Here is an 18,237-nt window from a genome sequence, read left to right on the forward strand (position 1 = left end):
GGTAAAAAATTTTTTTTTAGGGACAATTTTTTGAAAAATCATATAAAAAAAAATAACGACTAGCAAATATTTTTTATGAACTAGCAAATATCTTCAAAACATTCTCAATGAGGAAAAAAATGAAAATTTGAAAAATATCGACGAGGGGGGCTAATTGAACGGATCTCGTGGATTTCCTGGATCTCCAGGCGAAAGGACACATTCAGGAGAAGATTTCGTGAGGATTTCGGAGGGAACAATAATCCCTGATATCATTGAGATGTTCGGGAGGTTCGTCAAGGCCAGCCATCGACGCATTTCGGTAGACAAATTCTTCTTTTAACTATAAATTAATCTTTTGTCACTCCCCAATTACAAAATCAATATTTGTTTCATAATAATGTCTAGCGAATTTTTATTTTTAAAACTCTGGCTCAATAACTAGTTTAACAAATTATTTTATTAATTATTATTTGTGATTATTGTTATTTTGAATGTGAACTTATTGGATTTGATAATTATAGTAGTTTAATGTAATGATGTAATTAATTGAGAATTCTTTGAGGGTTTATCGATTTTGATTTAATTTTGAAGTTGTCGAATTTGGGGCTTCGATTTTTTTTTTTGGGGATGAGAAAAATTGCACCTGTCAAAATTTTCCAGTTGCTGTCGCGGGTGTGGAACGGTCAGTCTGGAGCACTGGCTGGAAAACAGGCTGAGGAGAAGATGATAACGCTGCTGAGGGATAAATTCCCAAAAGCAGAGACCATTGAAGTCACTGACATCTCAGGTATGTGTCTAACGTATTACAATATTATATATAAAAAATATATAATATTGTATATAAATATAAAAATATATACTATAAAAAAGATTTTTACGAAAATTTCGCTGTCTGATTATCAGAGATATTAATCGAACACTTATGTAATTGCTAATTCAAGTTGTCGCGGGTTTTTCGGGGGGAAATCTTGTTTTTATTCATTTTTGGGGTTTGTGTTTCCAGGGGGATGTGGAGCCATGTTCGAGATTAGTGTCATAGCCCCTGAGTTCAAAGGGTTGAACACAGTGAAGCAACATCGACTGATTAATGAAGTAATTACACTCTCCTGATACTTTTTCAAAAATTTTGAATTTTCAAATTCCAGTGAATACCTCCTCGGATTTCCTGTTCTCCTAATACTTTTTCAAAAATTTTGAATTTTCAAATTTCAGTGAATACCTCCTCAATTTTCATGCTCCCCTGATACTTTTTCAAAAATTTTGAATTTTTAAATTTCACTGAATACCTCCTCGGATCTCCTGTTCTCCTGATAATTTTTCAAAAATTTTGAATTTTCAAATTTCAGCGAATACCTCCTCAATTGTCATGCTCTCCTGATACTTTTTCAAAAATTTTGAATTTTCAAATTTCAGTGAATACCTCCTTGGATCTCCTGTTCTCCTGATACTCTTTGTTTAAGGGTTAATTGGATTTGTCAATTCTTTTTGACTTCGAGTCCTATTTTTTATCAATCAATTAATTTCATTCTCTGTTATTTCAGATACTGAAAGCTGAGATAAAGGATATGCATGGCATCAGGATCCACACGAGGCCCTCATCTTAGAAATATTCATAAAATAATGTGAAATCTGTCAAAATAAAATTGTAAATATATTGTATCTCATTAAATTAAAATAAAAAATCTTCACCGAGAATTCCCTATAATATTATTATGATATATGGAAAGCTGCAAATTATTATTATTAATTATAAAAAAACCGCGCAGAATGTTCTCGATTTTTTTTAACTAAAATTCAGTCGTCGAAGCAAAAAATACTTCAACTCAATTTTCTAGCTCATCAATATTTAATCAATTATTTATTAAATAGAGCGAATTAATTGGTAAATTGAATTTTTAATCACGTGCTCAGTTCCCGCTCATTTTTCGGGTCTGTAGTGAATTCGGCCTTGACCCGAAGAGAACAGCTGATCATCAGAGGTTAGGATTGGAAAAAGAAAGCGAAGATATCCAGTGGAGGATAAATTACAAATAAAGAGAAGATTTTTACCCCAAATTGCTGTAATGCATGAAACGTTTCATGACGATCCCACGGACGTATCGAAACGAAAACCTAGAAGATTGAGAGGAACTCCAGCCAATAAGTGGAGCATTGGATTGAGCTTCGGAACTGTTGTCATAGTTTCTACACTATTGCAATTATTCGTGTGAGATGATTATTTAAGTTTACAGAAGACCTAATTAAGCCATTGAATAATAATACCAAAATTTTATTTCTTTTCAATTATTTTGGTGGAATGGTTTTTTCTATAGTGTAAATTTCACGTCAAATTTTTTCTTGGATTTGCATGTCCAAACTTCATTTGAATGTAAAATTATTTTTTCCACATAACTATGATTAATAATAATAATAATAATAATGAATAATAAATAATTTGAAGGCAGAGATAATTGATAGATAATTTGTGTAAAGATGGTACAACAATTTTTTTTAGTTGAGGTTTCAATTTTTTTTTGGTGTAGAGAATCTGTTGTGAGTATAAAATAAAAATAATTTTATTTATGTTCTATATATTGATAATAATGACTGAATAATAATTGAATGATACCGAATTAATTATTAGTCATTGATGTTTTTTTTATTTAAATGGTTTTTTGATAAAATAATGCCGAAGATCTTTAAGCAGGTTAAAATTACTTTTTATATTGAGATTTTTCGTGAAATTAGTGTAGAATTGAATTTTTATTTGTAGAAATTCTCGCCTGTCCGATAAAGCGAAGAAAAAATTCGTGGTGGCCGCAACTGAAACTGAAGAGCAGAGGCTGCATGCTTTGATGATGAAGGACTTGTTCTTCAATTCGGTGGTAAAAACTCTCGAAATGAAAGAAACCGGCGACTTACCCATACGAGAAGATAATTAATCTTCCAGTTCTCACTCAACACCAGCAGAAATGTCGAAAAAACCTGAGAGACAGTCGCCCGAGGGGCGACTGCGTCTCAAAACCTCAGGCAAAAGGTACCTCGGGCAAGAATCAATCAAGATCTCTGTAAAAATCCGTACCTATTAAATTAAATGAGTATCACCTACGAATCTCGTCTTTTTATTCGTCAAGACATTTTTTTTTCAAATTGTTTTGATCAACTCCCCAATTCATCAATTAAAAAAATATTATTCAGTAGCAAAATGATAAAATGAGATAAATTGAATTAAATTCCTATTAATAATCGATCTATCTCGAGAACCATCGACTTATGGGAAAAAGGGTGGGGGACTTGTTTGCAGCTGATGAAATTTTCCACAAAAAAGATCTTTTGATATTTTCCTTCAAAAGCGGTAGTTTCTTTTAAATAAAGCGATATTTAAATAAAAAACAGTAAAATTCGTTGGAGTACCTAAATGAGAGAAAAATATTCCAATCAATTATCGATTTTTCTCGAAACCTATAGATCTAAGGTGAAAAAAGTATAGGAATTTTTTGTGGCTGATGAAATTTCTGACAAAAAAGAACTTTTGGTATTTTCTCGTAAAACCTATAGTTCCGGGATAAAAATTCAAATTACTTCACATTACCACTCGGCAACCGAACTATTTCTTCATTTAACTCAATTCCTTAATGAACTTCTTAATTATTCCACAGTGCATGTTCATCACGCCCCTCCGAGGAATCCTCAGTTCTGGACGACGCGGACGACAGTCTTGCGGACTTCAAGTCGCCAAAGCAGCCAGCAAAATCCGCGATTAAAATTGTGCGACCGAAGAGACAAAATCCCTCGAAGAAGTCCTCAAAGGCAAAAGCCGAGTCGCGAACTCGTGGAAAGCAGCAGTTAATTCCCTCCCTCTTCGCCAAAAAAGAGGCCGAAGAGTCGACATTCGTATGCCCCTTGTGCCTGAAGAGCTTCAGCGCCTCGGACATTCAGCTATTGCACACGAAGAACTGCGCCCTGAAGAACAACGTCTCGACGACGCGTTTGTTAGCAGCCGTGGAGCTCCAGGAGAAGCAGTCAATGGAGCGAAAGGCAATGGGACTGCCCTCGAAGCCAATGAATCCCAAACGAAAGGCTCCAGCGAGGAGATTACCCCCCGGAACTGATGACCCTGACATCCAACTCGCCCTGGCCCTCTCCAAATCCCTGGAGGAAGTCGAGAAGCTCGAGGAGCTGGACGAAGCGATTGCCCTCGCAGCTGGAACTGATGACAAAGTTCTGGAGATGACACGCAGCCAGAGAAGATCCACTCTGGTCTCCTTCGGCTTCTCTACGTCGAAACCAGCAGCTGAAATGCCTCGCAAGAAACGAAAAAAAGTCCTGGGGCCAACGATTCTCCAGAGTAGAACGCTGGAGGTGAGGGAGCAGATCCTCACCGAGAAGATTGCTGAAGTTCTCGTGGGCTCAGGGTCCATCACTCAGCAGATGAAGGACGGGAAAATTCCTAAGGAAACCCCAAAAGAACAGAGAGTGAAGAGGTATGGAAAGCTCAAGCGGTGGTGGAACGAGTCTGCCGATCTCTGGAGAAGATCTGATTGCCAGGGGAACGAAAGGTATTACGTGGAAGAACTCAGGGAGGCAATGGGCATAAAAGAATTTTGTGAAGATCTTGGGGCGGAGGGGAATGAAGATCTCCTTGAGAAGATCGGTGGAAGTGGCGAGAGGGATTTAAACAGCCAGGGGATCGGTGAAGATCGTTTGAGTGAGGATTTTGGGGATCTGAAGAGCTTTGATGAAAAATATCAGGAAATTATTGAAGAGGGTAAAAATGAAAAGTCAGGGTTTTTGAAGATCGGTGGAGATCGGGAGGGAATTAAAGAGAATGAATGTAAAAATTCAGATCTTCAAGAGATCGGTGAAGATCGTGAGATTGAAGAGGGGGGAAACAAAAATTCAGATCTTCAGAAGATCGATGAAGATCACGACTCAATTAATCGCTGGAGTGACGATTTTGATGTCGAGATTATTGAAGATCATAAGATTGTTGGAGATTGTGTAAATAAAAATGAAGATCTTCATACTGCTATTGAAGATCGATGGAGTGATTTAGATTTTGAGAATACCATCGACGCTAAAATTACTGAAAATACGAGCAATAAAAATAAAGCTCACGGGATTGAAGATCACTGGAGTGAAGATCTAGATTTCAAAAAAAAGACAAAAAATCATGAATTGACTGGACACAGCCATAAAAATTCAGACTCTCAGATGATTGAAGACAGTGAAGATCTGAAGACCATCGAGTGTCAAAGGGACAGAGAAAAAAATTCCAGTTGTGTGGACTGGAGTTCCCGAAAGACCACTGAAGATCACAAAAGCGTGGAAGGGTCTGAGCGCAAAAATTCAGATCTTCAGAAGTCCATTGAAGAGAACGAAAGGAAGAATAATCAGCCTGAAGACCGAAGTGCAATAAAAAATCAAGAAATAATAAAACAAGATAATCTTCAGGCTGAAGATCTCGAAGTCAAGGCCATCAGATGTTTATCCAACGACTGGAGTAAAATGGTGGCCAGCAGTTTTCTGAGTGATATCGCAATCTTCCTCAGGGACACGAGCTTCATCCACGCTCACAGCCTCGTCTTCTGGACGCGCTGTCATTCCCTGACAGATGATTACGAAATCGTTAATTTTGATGACAGAGGCGACAACAAGTGCTTTCCAATTAAGAATAAAATTCACTGGGCGACTGTCGACCGCGAGGCCGCAATCGTCTTCCTGAAGTACATATACTCTGGCCGGATTTCCCCAGAGGACATCAGTTCCCAAGACGTTCTAGATCAGGTGACGTACCTAGGGGAGAAATATAAAATAACGGAATTATTGGAATCTATAGATAAATTTAAAACAAAAGGAGATAATCAATTAAAAATTAATGAATTGAGTAATCCCCCTGAAAATTTTTTGAATTTATCAATTAGTGAAGAAGATTCAGGAGGCATACGTAAATTAGAAAATATCCTGGGGGATTCCCAGAGTACCTCATCCTCAGATCTCCACGAAAAATCGACACCTGAACAATCAATTAACGAGGAAAATTATACTAGTGCCGGAAAAATTGACGATAGATCCCAAAAATCTGGAATAAATTCTGCAAATACTTCTCCGAGGACAAGATATCCACGAAAATCGTATGGAGTAATTGAAATAAATTCCTCCCCCGAGGAATCGCCTCCAGTCGCGGAAGAGAATTCTCTGCAGGAATTGGAAATTTCCCTGAAGAATTTAAAATCGAAAAATAATTTTGTGGAGACTCGGCGATTGAACACCACATCTCCAGACCTGTTCGATGACTCAGAGCTCTTCGAGGATCTGCCAGAGGGCTCCCCAAGGGCCTCACCTCCTGGAAGGTCCCCTCAGGTGGTGAGAAAACCTGAAGGGACTCCAGAAATTTTTCACCTATCCTCTCGAGCTCCAGACAAAAAAAGCGAAATGAGTGCTTTCATCGATAAAATTCAGAGACAGCAAGCCCGAGGGCTCCTGGACTCGGACACCGACGGAGAGACTCCAGTGAAGGTCCCCCAGGTGAAGAGAAATCCCTTCAAAGTCCATCTAGACGACTCAGACCCCTGGGGACCTAAAAAACCCGGGGAACTCTGTGGGCCAAAAGATAAAGTGACTCCACTGAGTTTTCTGGAGAACGACGTTCGAGCTCGAGGAGTCGTGAGTCATGAAGATGGTCTCCAAGAGCAAGAGGAAGGACTCCAGGAGGACGACGAGGATTATGTCAACACCAGTGGATTCCTGGAAGAGTCCAGATACAGCAAATACCTGAAGACCAGGAGAAACAACAGCATCGACAAATACAGACAGGCCCTGATGAATTCCTGGGGAAATTCTTCTGATGCAGAGGAATCCTGCGATTCTCCTGGAATAGAAAACCTCTGTAATTCCCCTGATAAATTAATCAATGATAAATCCGAAGTGGACGACAGCCAAATCACCAGAGACGAGTGCTCCCAGTTCAGAAAATCCCTTTTTGAAAAATCCCTTGAAGATCCTGAAACAAAAGTCGAAGAAAAAGGTGGCTCCAGCCTGAGAATCCCTGAAGACCTGGAGTTCGACACATGGGAAGGGAATTCGGCGTTTGATCCTGGTGTCACGGAGAGGAGTCATTGGAGTGGTTGTGAGAATGCCCCAGAGATGAAGATGAATGAAAATTCAAACCTCAGGGATTCACCGGGTTCTCCAGAGCGTAATTCTCTTCCAAGTCCGATTGTTCTGTCTTCTGATGAGGAAGTGGCTGATGTCATGAACTCCCAGGTGTCGACACACTCCCTAAGTCCGCAAGTCCTCTCCCAGGATTCTCCCCAGGTTTCGTCCCAGGTTCTCACCTCCCCGAAAACCCCCCTGAGACCGACGCAACATTTAAATTGTTTGAAGAGATCTCGAACTCCTTCTGTTCGCATTTCCCACACGGTAACTCCACCCCTGGACTATTCTAGGATGGACTCCCCAGAATTACACTCTGAACTGGATAAATATGGATTGAAGCCCCAGAGAAGAGTCAGGGCGATTCAACTCCTGGAGCACATCTACAATGAACTTCACCCTCTTGTGCCTGTGGATAGTCTTCCCCAGGAGACGATCGACAGCGAGAACGAGGAGCCACTGACCAAGAAGATTAGGCAGGCCAGTGAATACTCAGAGGGTGTGATCCCAGAGGAGATGGAGTTCCAGGAGTCAGAGGTGTCACAGGGCGTTCTCAGTGTTCAGGAGGCATTCCAGCAACTCCTTAAAAATGATCGGAAATTTCATGGGAAAATTCTGGCGTACGAACCACTGCCACTGGAGACCCTCTGCGAGAGACTGAAGGTGGAGGGATTCTCTGGCAAGATCAACGACGTCATGGATTTTCTCGATGACGAGTGCATCACCTTCCAGGTGCAGATGCAGAAGAGGAACAAAAGGAAAAATGAGAAAAATAGGAAAACTACTAAGGCCTGACCCTTGGCAATATCTTCGAGGGCCTTTGTGAGTGGTGGGGTGAAGATTTTGAAGGAACAATTATTATTCAGAACTTCAGAAGAATAATGAAGACCACAAGGTCTTTATAACGAAATTGAGAGGAAATACTCAGTAATTTGAATATTCAGAGGACAATTGTGTTTTTTTATGCTGGGATATATTTTGGGGACTTTTATTTCAGTAAAAGTTACATCTGTATTTGATTAATTTTGGATTAAATGTTTTTTTTTTCGTTGTGGAAGAGTTTATGATGATCGAGGGATCAGGGAGTTTTCCTCGGGCAGCAGAAATTCGGAGACTATTGCTGAAACCATCTCGGCGAGATTGCTCTTCAGGATGTCGATGTTCCTGAGGGTAATAATAACAAATTTACGTTGTTGTTTAATTTTTTTGTTGCAATTGATTGCGGCTGTTTGAACTTTTTAGACTCACTGTTGCTCGGGGGATGCGCACAATTCCGTGTAGTATTTAATTTTTGGCTCTGTCCCACTGGTTCTCAGGGTGCTGACCAGGCCGTTGTCGAAGGTGAACGTTATCATTTGGCTCGACTTGGAAATTGGAAGAACGGCTTTCTTGTCGGGCTTTGTGCTATCGTAACCAGTTGTCAGATCCCGGACAGCGATTATCGAATATTTTCCACCAGCAATGCTCATTGGGTACTGCAAAATAATTATTGTTCTATTTTTTATAATTGCTTTTTTATCTGTTAAACTATTTTCATTTTATTAACGACAAACTGCTGCATAATTAAACGACAATTCAATAATTAATTTATTCGAATAATCAATTAATTCGATTAAATTAAATTGAGCTAATTGATTTAATTAGTTTGATCTCATTTAATTGGTTAATAAATTATTAAAATTCCTGGAAATCCGTTTTATTGTGTTATTTTTTAGAAATTTGTGGGCAAAAGAAATAGAGACGAACGAATAAAAATTAAATGGATTTTTTTTTTAATTCTAAAGTTGGAGTTTCAGTCAAATTCTATTCGATAATTATCGATCATTATAATCTCATTAAAAATTCTATTCATTCTCTCCCCAGGTGACATTGCACAATGTCTAATAAACCTGTGGCAAACAAGAATTCTCATTAGAATCAAAATGGAATGCCAATAGAAATACATAATCTTTCGTTATTCAATCCTTCCATACGTTTTAATTCGTAGACCTTGACCTGTCACTTGTAATTGTTCTGGTATTTCTATTTCGATTTTTTACTCGACGATATCTAACAATCACCTTAAATTTACGTGAAGAACGGTGAGAGCGAATACATGGATTGAACAATGGGAACAGCTAAGATGCCAAATAATAAAGTTGGAACGAGTGCCACTGACGTTAAAACCACATTTGTCACAATTCTCGTCAACCAGCTGAACTTTTCCTCCCTAGCTTTGACCATCGATATGGTGTGCATGATAAACCAATCCCCAGATCACTAAAAATCGCGGAATTCCCCAGTACACATGACTGAATGCGTCGAAACGAAATAATAAACTGGCAACTGATAGGAACTTAGATTAGACTTCGCACGATTTTCTACGAGAGATAAGCATTTTCACCGAAGTGCAATTGTTCACGTAACTATTGCTGTTTCCACAATTAACATATTAATATTAACGCTAATAACAGCGACTTGAACAATTAAAGAGAGGCTCGATGTTCATTTAGTCTAGTGGGAGTTTATTAATTAATTATTTCAAAGCGAGAGACAAAGTGGTGGTCGTGTCTGTTTTTGTTCGTTGATTTTTTATTTTAATGACAGCTCATGCTATACTAGACACTAGTCGTCCTTGTGGTACGCGATAAGTATTAGACTCTTTGAAAAATTCACATGTGCGTAATTATTGAGCAAGAGATAAAGTGAACTTACTGTATTCGGTTGACCAGCGAAATTTCGCAGTCTCTCGAATATTTTTTTTATTGTCTCCTGGTTGTGGCAGATCCAGTAAGAGTTCTCGCTGATGTGGTGGCCATAACTATTGGGGATCCGGAAAAAATAATCATGAATTACTGTTCAGAATTTAATTAATTTTGAGATAATAATTGAGAGAGAGTTGTCAAGAAAAGTGAAAGGAAAACAAAGAACATTGAATCGTTTGTATTTTATAAATAAATTATGCGATTTCAATAAATAAATTCTGATTTTGGAGATAATTAAAACATCTCTTAAACAAAATCTGATTTTTTAAAATTCATCCTACAGTTCTCCAGATATTTATAATTGAATTCGGAATTATGATTAAATATTGTCTGTCACTTTGATTGCTTCAGCATCGATTTCCGGGGAATCGGAAGAAGATAGAGAAATTTTTGTTGAACGTTTTTTGTAGAGGAGAATCAGGGCTACAAAAAAGGTCCAGGGAAGATTTTTGTATTCAGTTGGGAATGAGAGATATCCAGGAAAAATGGGAGACGTTGTGTTTGATTGGGGGATAAAGCTCTTACACTTTGTAGATGTCTTCCAGTTTGTCCAGAAGTGTGAGGCCCATGGTTTCCAGGTACGCTGCCATCTCGGCAAGTCTTATCCCGGCACTAATGCCATCCTTATCAAGGACACTGGGCCCACACATGAAGCCTATAGCTTCCTCGTACGCGAAAAGAATATATTTCTTCTCTTCCAATAATTTGACACATCTGTTTCCCATCCATTTGAATCCCGTCAGTGTTTCCTGGATTGAATTCAATCGAGTTCTCGGAATAAATCGACAAGTAAAATTTCTATGAATGAATTTTATTACCGAATTTCGCTTTATCTACCTCAAACTGGAATCCCTCCTTCTTCGCCATGGAGGCAAGAATTTTACTGGAGACAGTGGAGGCCAGCATGTAGGCGTCAGCAGGATCAGCATCAGGATTAATAACCCTGTGCACATGAAGCATCCACCACGCGAGGAGGGCTCCCATCTCATTTCCATTGAGGATCCTCCACTCCCCATCTTTATTTTTTATCGCACATCCAAGACGATCGGCGTCCGGATCATTAGCGAGAACAATCGATGAGTTGTTGGTATCAGCTGTCTTGATGCTGAGGTCCAGAGCACTCTTTCCCTCCTCGGGATTTGGGAATTTCACTGTTGGAAATTCTGGGTCAGGATCCCTTTGCTCTTCCACGATGACAAATGGCTGCAATTTATGATCAATTCAATTAGTCACTGGCGCATATTAAAATTGTTCAATTAATTGAATCGTGGAAAATTCGTGGCGTTGATTGGTAGTGATTAAAAAAAATTTTGTATAATTGATGATTAGGTTACCTTGAAATTGGCAAACCGAAATGCCTCTTTCATGTACTCAAATCCGACCCCATGCATTGCAGTATAAGTGAACTTCAATATTGTGCTCTTGTTGATTTCAGGATAAACAGTATTTCTTTTGATTATCCTGCAATAATCCTCGAGGACCTCTGCCAGGGGATCCTTGCAGAGATTCCCAGCAGCATTGAGGACAGACACATCCCAGGACGTGAGAGAGGGTTCAAGATTATCCAAAATAGCTTTTTGGATTCCCTTGTCGTGTGGGGGAATTATCTGGGCACTATTCTCCCAGTATACTTTGTACCCATTGTCTTCTTTTGGATTGTGAGAGGCTGTTATCATGATACCAGCTGCACATTTATACTTCATAACAGCGAAAGGTACGAAAGGTGTGGGACAGACCTTTGAGTACATGTAAACTTTGATTCCACTGTTGATGAATATCGTGGCTGTCAGCTCAGCAAATCTGTAATTTTAAATCGAATAACGAATAACTAATCATTTATTCACATTAATATTCAATCGCTCATAATAATAATAATAATGATTATTTAGAAAGGAATTATTAACAAACTAGACGAGCGAAACAATTCGTTTCAATTCTATTTCTTTATTTAAACATTTAATAGTTTATTTACGCTATTATTTAATCATTTCAAATTACCTGGAGCTGTTGTACCTGCCATCGTACCCAATGACAACTCCCTTTTCCTTAAATCCCTCCACACTATTAATTAAATATTGTAGCAGCCCCTGGCCAGTCTGAATGATCACCAAATCATTCATTCGACTGTATCCAGGACCCATTCGGCCTCGTAGACCAGCTGTGCCGAATTCCAGTCTCTTCAGAAAAAGTTCTGACAGTTTAGTGACGTCCTTCGATTTGATGATCTCATGAATCTCATCCTCTGGCTTCAAATCCTTCATCAAATACAAAACACTGGATCAGACGATTAAAAAATCGAGATATAAACGTAAAAATTGTCAATATCAATGGATTTACCTTATACCACCCTAAATATTCATTGATTTTGCCATCAAGGGGGTCGTTTCCAGTGACAACTCGAGTCCTTGTCGTCATTGTGTACAATAAACTCTTCAAGCAGTTGGAAAGTTTAGAAGAGTTCCACAGGTGTGTCGATACCAAATAAAAACTCACTTACTCCAGCTCCAATTATAAATGATCCTCATAATTCCCATCAACTGGCTCGTTCAATGTCCCACGGTAATTGTGTAATCAGCTGATAAAAACATAAGACGTTTATGAGATACAAATACAATAATCCCCATGGCACGAGATAAAATTCACAGCTCTTCATGAGTCAGAATTATTAAACTCCATGAATTTTTATCGTAAGACAAATCTTCGTCCCTTTCTCGAATAATTTACCTAAAATTTTCCCAATCCCCTCAACGAAAATAAACTCGAAAAATAGGTCCCTAGACTCGACCAAAAGTTTGATTTTCAATATCTCAAAATCAGCTGATCGAAATTTCACAAATTAATTTTCATTTTAAAGATTATTTTTCAGACTTTAAAATGGTCCTAGCTGAATGTAAATCACATTGTTACTCCCAGAGATATTTCAATTTAAATAATCTTCTCTTTTGTCTCGCCCCTGGAACCACTTCATCCCCTAATTTAATTTCTTTTAATCCTTTCCCCTTGGCATTCCTGACTCTGAATTGAGAGAAAAAATCTTTAAATTCTCCATCGAGAGACCAAAATCCCAGACATAACCCTTTCACTCACCACAGCCTGTTATTATTTTGGTTATGCAACAGCTGCTCACCAAAACATCCGAAGACATTTTTTCCCCACTCCCCAGTGAAAAAAATCATTCCAATGATTCTCCCCCTGAGGCGTTAAAATCCCTCAAAAGTATCGACAAACCCCAAAACCATCCACTCCAACCCCAAAATATCCAGACATCTCCATAAACTCGTAGTAAAAATACCATGTGTAGGACATACCCCTAATTGCGCAGTCTCATTGAGAATATTGTCTAGTTTCCTCTCCTCTGAATGTATTTTGCAGAACGATTCAACCCCTATGACATCAGCTGCCTTATCTACAGTTGTACACCACCTTGTAGTCAATTTAGTTGGCCTAACACATCCTGCAAACTATTGTGCAGAATTTCAATTGCCATCCAACAAAAATAATTCAATAAAGCCAGATAAAGTGTCAATTCCAATTACTCGATACAATGTTATCATTTTCATCCACAAATGATTCAGTCGAGTACTGAACAGGAATAAACGAGTGATTCTGTCATCAGGGGGTGGATTTTTGTGGAGATAAAGTCGAGGTGAACATCTGGGGTGAGGAATCAAGGAGAAAAAATATTGGAAATTATTTTTTGGAGGATATTGTCAATGCCATGGACGTTGGGGTGGTGAAAATAGCTGAGGACAGGGACTTTGAGAAACTCAAAAAATTGTACGATGACAATAATGACTGGAGATTGGACTACAACAAGCCAGACCTCTCTGTCTGGACCAAGTCGGTGCCTGGAATTAGTTTTCGAATGGTCAAGGTATTGGTTTTATTTTATTTCTTCCTTTCTTCATTATTTTTTTTTACTGAATTAATGCTCAGCATCTTCAAAATGAGTTATCATTTTTTGGTATTCACTCTACCGATCTCGAGATATTCACGATTAAAGCTCGTCGATGGTTTTGGGTTGTTTATGAGCTGATAGTTATTTCAAATATGTTTTCTATTTTTTTAGATAAGAACGAGATTCAGTGATGTACAGCCTGAGACTCTCTACGATGTTCTTCATGACCCTGAGTACAGAAAAGTCTGGGACACGCATATGATCGAGTCCAGAGACATCGGGTTCTTCAATCCTAATAACGATATTGGCTATTATTCTAGTGGGTTTCTCCTATTCATTAATTATTAACGATTTTATTACGGTTATAAAAATTATTTATGAAGTTGATGTCAACTTTTTATCTCTTTTCAACTGTTTTGTTCACGAGAATAATGAGAATAATCATTCGGTAGCAATTGCTAATATTATTTTAATATCAATAAGGAAAAGTAATTTTCCATCAATTGTTTAAATTATTATTTACTTTCGTGTGAGAAAATCCATTCTCCACGAAATGATGAAACATGAAAGGATTAATGTTTAGTGTCCTGCACGTCACCTCTGAAGAATCGCGACTTCGTTCTCCAGAGGTCCTGGCTGGACACTGGAAGAGAGCAACTGATCATCAATCATTCAGTCTACCACAAAGACTGGCCCCCAAAAAAGGGATACGTTCGAGCGACATCTTATCTCACAGGTAATTGAGAAAATTTTATCAATTGGTAATTGACTTAGAGACTGTCAATTGGTATAATTTATTCTCCAGGATTCATCGTGAGGCCCTCGAGAAATGGTGATGGTGCAGAGTTGGGATACGTATCCCATACAGACCCCCATGGAAAGCTACCTGTCTGGTTGGTCAACAGAGTCACACAAATCTTCGCCCCAAAGGTTGAAAAAATTTATTTATTCATTTACCTCGTGTCTCTCCAAAATAAAAATCGAATTCTTGTCTTCGTATCACATTAAATCCTCAGATGGTGAAGAAACTACATAAGGCAGCAGTCGCTTATCCCACGTGGAAAGAGCAGAACCAACCCAACTGCAGACCCTGGCACTTCCCAGAGCAGATAATGGCACCTCGAATACGTCTGCAAGATGTAAGCCACAAAAATTCCCAGCAAAGATTTTCCTTTTAACTTTCCTTTTTAATTTTTCTCTGCATTCATTTACCCCTGAAACTGACTAGAAACCGAGAAAATTCTGGTTAACAGATTTTTTCATTTAATATTTAAAATAATGGAGAAACTTTCATCTTTATTTATTTCATCCATTAAAGTTAAATAATTAATTAATTTGCTAAATTTTCAGTGGAACTTGAAATTTCAAGGCTTTTTTGTTGTCTAAGAAATTATATTTTTTTTATGCTATGAAGTTTTTTAATTAATGTCATTTTCTTCCAGTGCATAAAATCGATCGAAGAGAAGAACATGAAGAATAGTTACGTCGATGAATCCGATGTGAAGGATACTCTAGTCAAGGATATAATAATGATGGACAGTGACTAATCAAAGATAAAGTTTCTGTCGAATTGCAGTATTATTTCAGTATACTAATTGAAAAAGCGATAAAGTATCAAAATGAATGAGCAAAGAGAATGAAAATTTTACTTTTCTAGGGTAAGTCTACATGTGATGCTACTCAAGTGCTCGTTCGAGTTTCTTTCTGGTCGTTAATAAAAGGCTGAATCCGTGGCTAAATCCTGGATGGATAGATTATTTATATTTTAAAATGGCCACTTGATAGAAATAAATTAGTGTTGTTTTTCTCGTAATTTTTGAAATACTGGATAGTGATTTCTCAGAAGCATCTGCGTTTCACGGAGATGTCAAACAAGAGTGGACATTATGTTAATTGATTAATGAATTTTTATGAGAGAGAGAAAGGGAGAGCTAGTATGGATAGGGGTAAATGGACAATTGAAAGATAATTCAATTCGTTTTATTGCAAACAAAACAATTTATCTCCAAAGCTATTGATTTTCTGAAGAAATGTGTGAAGATCTTTTTTATTCGATATTTAATTGACTATAGAAAAGTCCTTTACTATTTCTTTCTCAAATCGATAGCTGTCGAGATAAGTCCTCTGTGCAAATCAATTCCCCGAGAAAAAATTCTTCTATTCAATGAAATAAGAGATTGATTGAGCGTTCTGAAATAATTTGGAGTGTCCAATTTACCCGATTGTGTTCTCTCTTAAAAGTCCTGGCTCAAATGAAGTCCCTCCACTTCCGGTAAACAATTCCGCATTATTTAGTCGACTAGGCACTTCAGGATTAGCATTTCGAATAGCCTTTCAACACCGTCAGTTCCGATGAATATTCCATTTTTCAATTCACACAAATGAAGAGATGTGATACATATCTGATAACTGATGAATATTAAAATTCAATTAATTCTGTCATTTGTCATCAAAAGCTACTCTCTGACTGGTCGAACTCCGTGAAAACCTACGTAAAAAATAATCGTTGAAATTCCCACTATTTACTCAGCGTTTTTCCTGGTTGCCCCTGATTTTGTAATCTTTATGACAGTATTACAATCTTCTCAGCAATCAGATAATTTTCTATTCAGTCATTTCTTCGAATAAAATGCTAGAAAAAGTTTAATAGAAAAATCTAGCGCTTCCTCGAGACATTCTATTCAATTTCTCCATTAAAATAATACTAATAATTAATTAAAATTGATTGAAATTATTTAATAAAGGAGCAAAGTCATTTTTGGTCGATAAATTTTATAAAATGATATAATTCATGCCCAAGAAATTATAGAAAACATTCTAATTGTTCTCTACAGATGAAAATCGAATCAAGAAAGTGTCAGGTTTTTCAATTAAATTCTTCCTCTCCCGAATTATCAGTCTACAGTTAATTTAATTGACTAATTAATTCGGTCTCTCCCTTCTCTCCCCTTTATCATTTTTCAAAATAATAACTCGAAGCTACTCAGCATTTTGGTAAATATTAAAGATGTTTATCAAGAATCGCAAGTACTCACAGAAAATCAATAGATTCATTTTCAATTCTTCATTTATTATTATTAATTAATTATCAACTCGTCTATAAAGACAATTGCCGTTGGTTTTTTAATTGGAGAAGTTAATTTCATGTTTTTTATTATCAGAAAAATTCTAGGATAGACTAGAGTTTGATAAATATGGATTTGCGGATAATTGGTAAACATTTTTATATAGCGAGCTTTCGATAATTGTTCAAATAATTAAATGCGATTCAAATAAAGGGCTGTGTATACACTGAGCGAACTGATGGGATGAATTGTTTTATATTAATGAGTAAGCTTAAAATAGATGAAAAATTTGAATTTTCAAGCGGATCGGTGGACAGTGAGATTAATTTGCACTGACGATTCGATAATATCCACATGCGTCGGATTAATCGGCAGGTGATCGACGTCTCGAGATTTTTATCCAAAGGGACGAAGAATCGCCAGGTGTTATTATTAATAATTGAACTGTCACGTCATGTTCTTGTATTGCACTTTGTATATAAACATTTTATCTTATTCAATATATGACTTGTTAAATGAAAATGTGTGGATCATTATCCTCAATATTTTTAGATTAATTAACAGACTTCGCGGTGGATTTTTATGCTGACAATTATTTTTAAATTATCGAGGAGTGGTTTGACATCGTCTGAATAATCCGTCTTTCGTATCGGCGATTTGACGTTTTATTTATTATTGTTGTTAGGATTATTTTAGTTATGTATTTGTTGAGGTTTCCAGAGAAAAAGTTTCAAAGTTGCTGATTCCATTTGTTAATCGAATGGAACAGCACAATTGTTAAGAAAAAGGCGCGCATTTTTTAATTTGATAGGAAAGTTATTGAAGTTCTAATTTTAGTTTATTTATTGTGTTATCGGTCATTAGTTAATTTATAAAAAATATCTCCGTTATCTTATGATTTCGATAAAATGTCATTAAGAAAATTTCGTTGAGATAATTTCAAGGAGAACAACGAAATGAGAGGTGGGAAATTCCAAAAGAAATCATAAAAATCAAATTAACTGAGATAGCTACCCAAAATGATTTTTAATTGCATTACAGTCGCATTCAAAACGACAGACAAAACAATAACTGAAATTACTCAAAGCCGAAATCCAAAAAATACGGAATTATTGCAAATTGTTATGGAATAATTAAACTGGAATTTTCGATTTCGCGGAGAAAAAAATCATCAGTGTTAAAATTTCTGAAGAAGATTTCGGTTAATTAAACAAAAAGGTGCTAATTGTGATTTTAGATGAAATTTTCCGGACATGAACAGGAAATTTCCGCCATGTGTTTTTATTTGACTTTTTTACCATGAATGATCGAGCTAACCGAAGGATGAAAAATCCATACCGAGAAATCTTGATAGCTCTCTTTGGATTATAATAAAATATTTGCGCAAGCGCCAGAGTTTTGCGATGCAAATTAT

General features: G+C 37.1%; 5 protein-coding genes across 8 annotated transcripts; 4 read left to right on the top strand and 1 right to left on the bottom strand.

Annotated features, from left to right (window-relative positions):
- The first annotated feature begins 79 nt into the window (after positions 1 to 79).
- Positions 80 to 1,651, top strand: LOC105271128 (bolA-like protein 3). The gene is made up of 4 exons (XM_011312481.1): positions 80 to 301; positions 643 to 769; positions 986 to 1,074; positions 1,524 to 1,651. The coding sequence occupies exons 1-4, from the start codon at positions 260 to 262 to the stop codon at positions 1,584 to 1,586; spliced, it is 321 nt and encodes a 106-aa protein (XP_011310783.1). The 5' UTR covers positions 80 to 259; the 3' UTR covers positions 1,587 to 1,651.
- Positions 1,652 to 1,930: 279 nt separating this feature from the next.
- On the top strand, positions 1,931 to 3,073 carry LOC105271129 (uncharacterized). The gene is made up of 2 exons (XM_011312482.1): positions 1,931 to 2,188; positions 2,735 to 3,073. Exons 1-2 carry the CDS (start codon positions 2,046 to 2,048, stop codon positions 2,901 to 2,903), a joined length of 312 nt encoding a protein of 103 aa, XP_011310784.1. The 5' UTR covers positions 1,931 to 2,045; the 3' UTR covers positions 2,904 to 3,073.
- Positions 2,934 to 7,993, top strand: mus312 (mutagen-sensitive 312). The gene is made up of 2 exons (XM_011312544.1): positions 2,934 to 2,998; positions 3,621 to 7,993. Exons 1-2 carry the CDS (start codon positions 2,934 to 2,936, stop codon positions 7,909 to 7,911), a joined length of 4,356 nt encoding a protein of 1,451 aa, XP_011310846.1. The 3' UTR covers positions 7,912 to 7,993.
- Positions 7,994 to 8,090: 97 nt separating this feature from the next.
- Positions 8,091 to 13,268, bottom strand: Pgm2a (phosphoglucomutase 2). Of its 3 annotated transcripts, none has more exons than XM_011312485.1 (9): positions 13,169 to 13,268; positions 12,198 to 12,435; positions 11,859 to 12,115; positions 11,195 to 11,660; positions 10,698 to 11,063; positions 10,386 to 10,609; positions 9,811 to 9,916; positions 8,365 to 8,591; positions 8,091 to 8,280 (listed from the first exon to the last, which is right to left on the bottom strand). In XM_011312485.1, exons 2-9 carry the CDS (start codon positions 12,273 to 12,275, stop codon positions 8,178 to 8,180), a joined length of 1,827 nt encoding a protein of 608 aa, XP_011310787.1. In that variant the 5' UTR covers positions 12,276 to 12,435; positions 13,169 to 13,268; the 3' UTR covers positions 8,091 to 8,177. The 3 variants fall into 3 exon arrangements, with proteins under 3 accessions (XP_011310787.1, XP_011310788.1, XP_011310789.1); XM_011312486.1 differs by lacking the exon at positions 13,169 to 13,268 and adding an exon at positions 12,948 to 13,153; XM_011312487.1 differs by lacking the exon at positions 13,169 to 13,268 and adding an exon at positions 12,585 to 12,912.
- Positions 13,269 to 13,409: 141 nt separating this feature from the next.
- On the top strand, positions 13,410 to 15,983 carry LOC105271130 (PCTP-like protein). 2 transcript variants are annotated; one of them, XM_011312484.1, is made up of 7 exons: positions 13,410 to 13,734; positions 13,930 to 14,077; positions 14,342 to 14,494; positions 14,564 to 14,688; positions 14,775 to 14,897; positions 15,201 to 15,316; positions 15,416 to 15,983. In XM_011312484.1, exons 1-6 carry the CDS (start codon positions 13,579 to 13,581, stop codon positions 15,303 to 15,305), a joined length of 810 nt encoding a protein of 269 aa, XP_011310786.1. In that variant the 5' UTR covers positions 13,410 to 13,578; the 3' UTR covers positions 15,306 to 15,316; positions 15,416 to 15,983. The 2 variants fall into 2 exon arrangements, with proteins under 2 accessions (XP_011310786.1, XP_011310785.1); XM_011312483.1 differs by having other exon boundaries at positions 15,201 to 15,983.
- The last annotated feature ends 2,254 nt before the right edge of the window (positions 15,984 to 18,237 follow it).

Source organism: Fopius arisanus, unplaced genomic scaffold (genome assembly GCF_000806365.1).
Source record: "Fopius arisanus strain USDA-PBARC FA_bdor unplaced genomic scaffold, ASM80636v1 scaffold00103, whole genome shotgun sequence".
Classification (NCBI taxonomy): domain Eukaryota; kingdom Metazoa; phylum Arthropoda; class Insecta; order Hymenoptera; family Braconidae; genus Fopius; species Fopius arisanus.

Bases quoted from the DNA above. Each gene is read 5' to 3' on its own strand.
- LOC105271128 (XM_011312481.1), top strand. From the start codon at position 260: ATGTTCGGGAGGTTCGTCAAGGCCAGCCATCGACGCATTTCG. The intron at 302-642 runs GTAGACAAATTC...AAAATTTTCCAG, and splicing joins CCAGCCATCGACGCATTTCG to TTGCTGTCGCGGGTGTGGAA. The intron at 770-985 runs GTATGTGTCTAA...TTGTGTTTCCAG, and splicing joins TGAAGTCACTGACATCTCAG to GGGGATGTGGAGCCATGTTC.
- LOC105271129 (XM_011312482.1), top strand. From the start codon at position 2,046: ATGCATGAAACGTTTCATGACGATCCCACGGACGTATCGAAACGAAAA. The intron at 2,189-2,734 runs GTGAGATGATTA...TTTTATTTGTAG, and splicing joins ACACTATTGCAATTATTCGT to AAATTCTCGCCTGTCCGATA.
- mus312 (XM_011312544.1), top strand. From the start codon at position 2,934: ATGTCGAAAAAACCTGAGAGACAGTCGCCCGAGGGGCGACTGCGTCTC. The intron at 2,999-3,620 runs GTACCTCGGGCA...ATTATTCCACAG, and splicing joins CTCAAAACCTCAGGCAAAAG to TGCATGTTCATCACGCCCCT.
- Pgm2a (XM_011312485.1), bottom strand. From the start codon at position 12,275: ATGACGACAAGGACTCGAGTTGTCACTGGAAACGACCCCCTTGATGGC. The intron at 11,064-11,194 runs GTAACCTAATCA...CATAAATTGCAG, and splicing joins TTCGGTTTGCCAATTTCAAG to CCATTTGTCATCGTGGAAGA. The intron at 10,610-10,697 runs GTAGATAAAGCG...AATTCAATCCAG, and splicing joins AGGAGGGATTCCAGTTTGAG to GAAACACTGACGGGATTCAA.
- LOC105271130 (XM_011312483.1), top strand. From the start codon at position 13,579: ATGGACGTTGGGGTGGTGAAAATAGCTGAGGACAGGGACTTTGAGAAA. The intron at 13,735-13,929 runs GTATTGGTTTTA...CTATTTTTTTAG, and splicing joins TTAGTTTTCGAATGGTCAAG to ATAAGAACGAGATTCAGTGA. The intron at 14,898-15,200 runs GTAAGCCACAAA...ATTTTCTTCCAG, and splicing joins CTCGAATACGTCTGCAAGAT to TGCATAAAATCGATCGAAGA.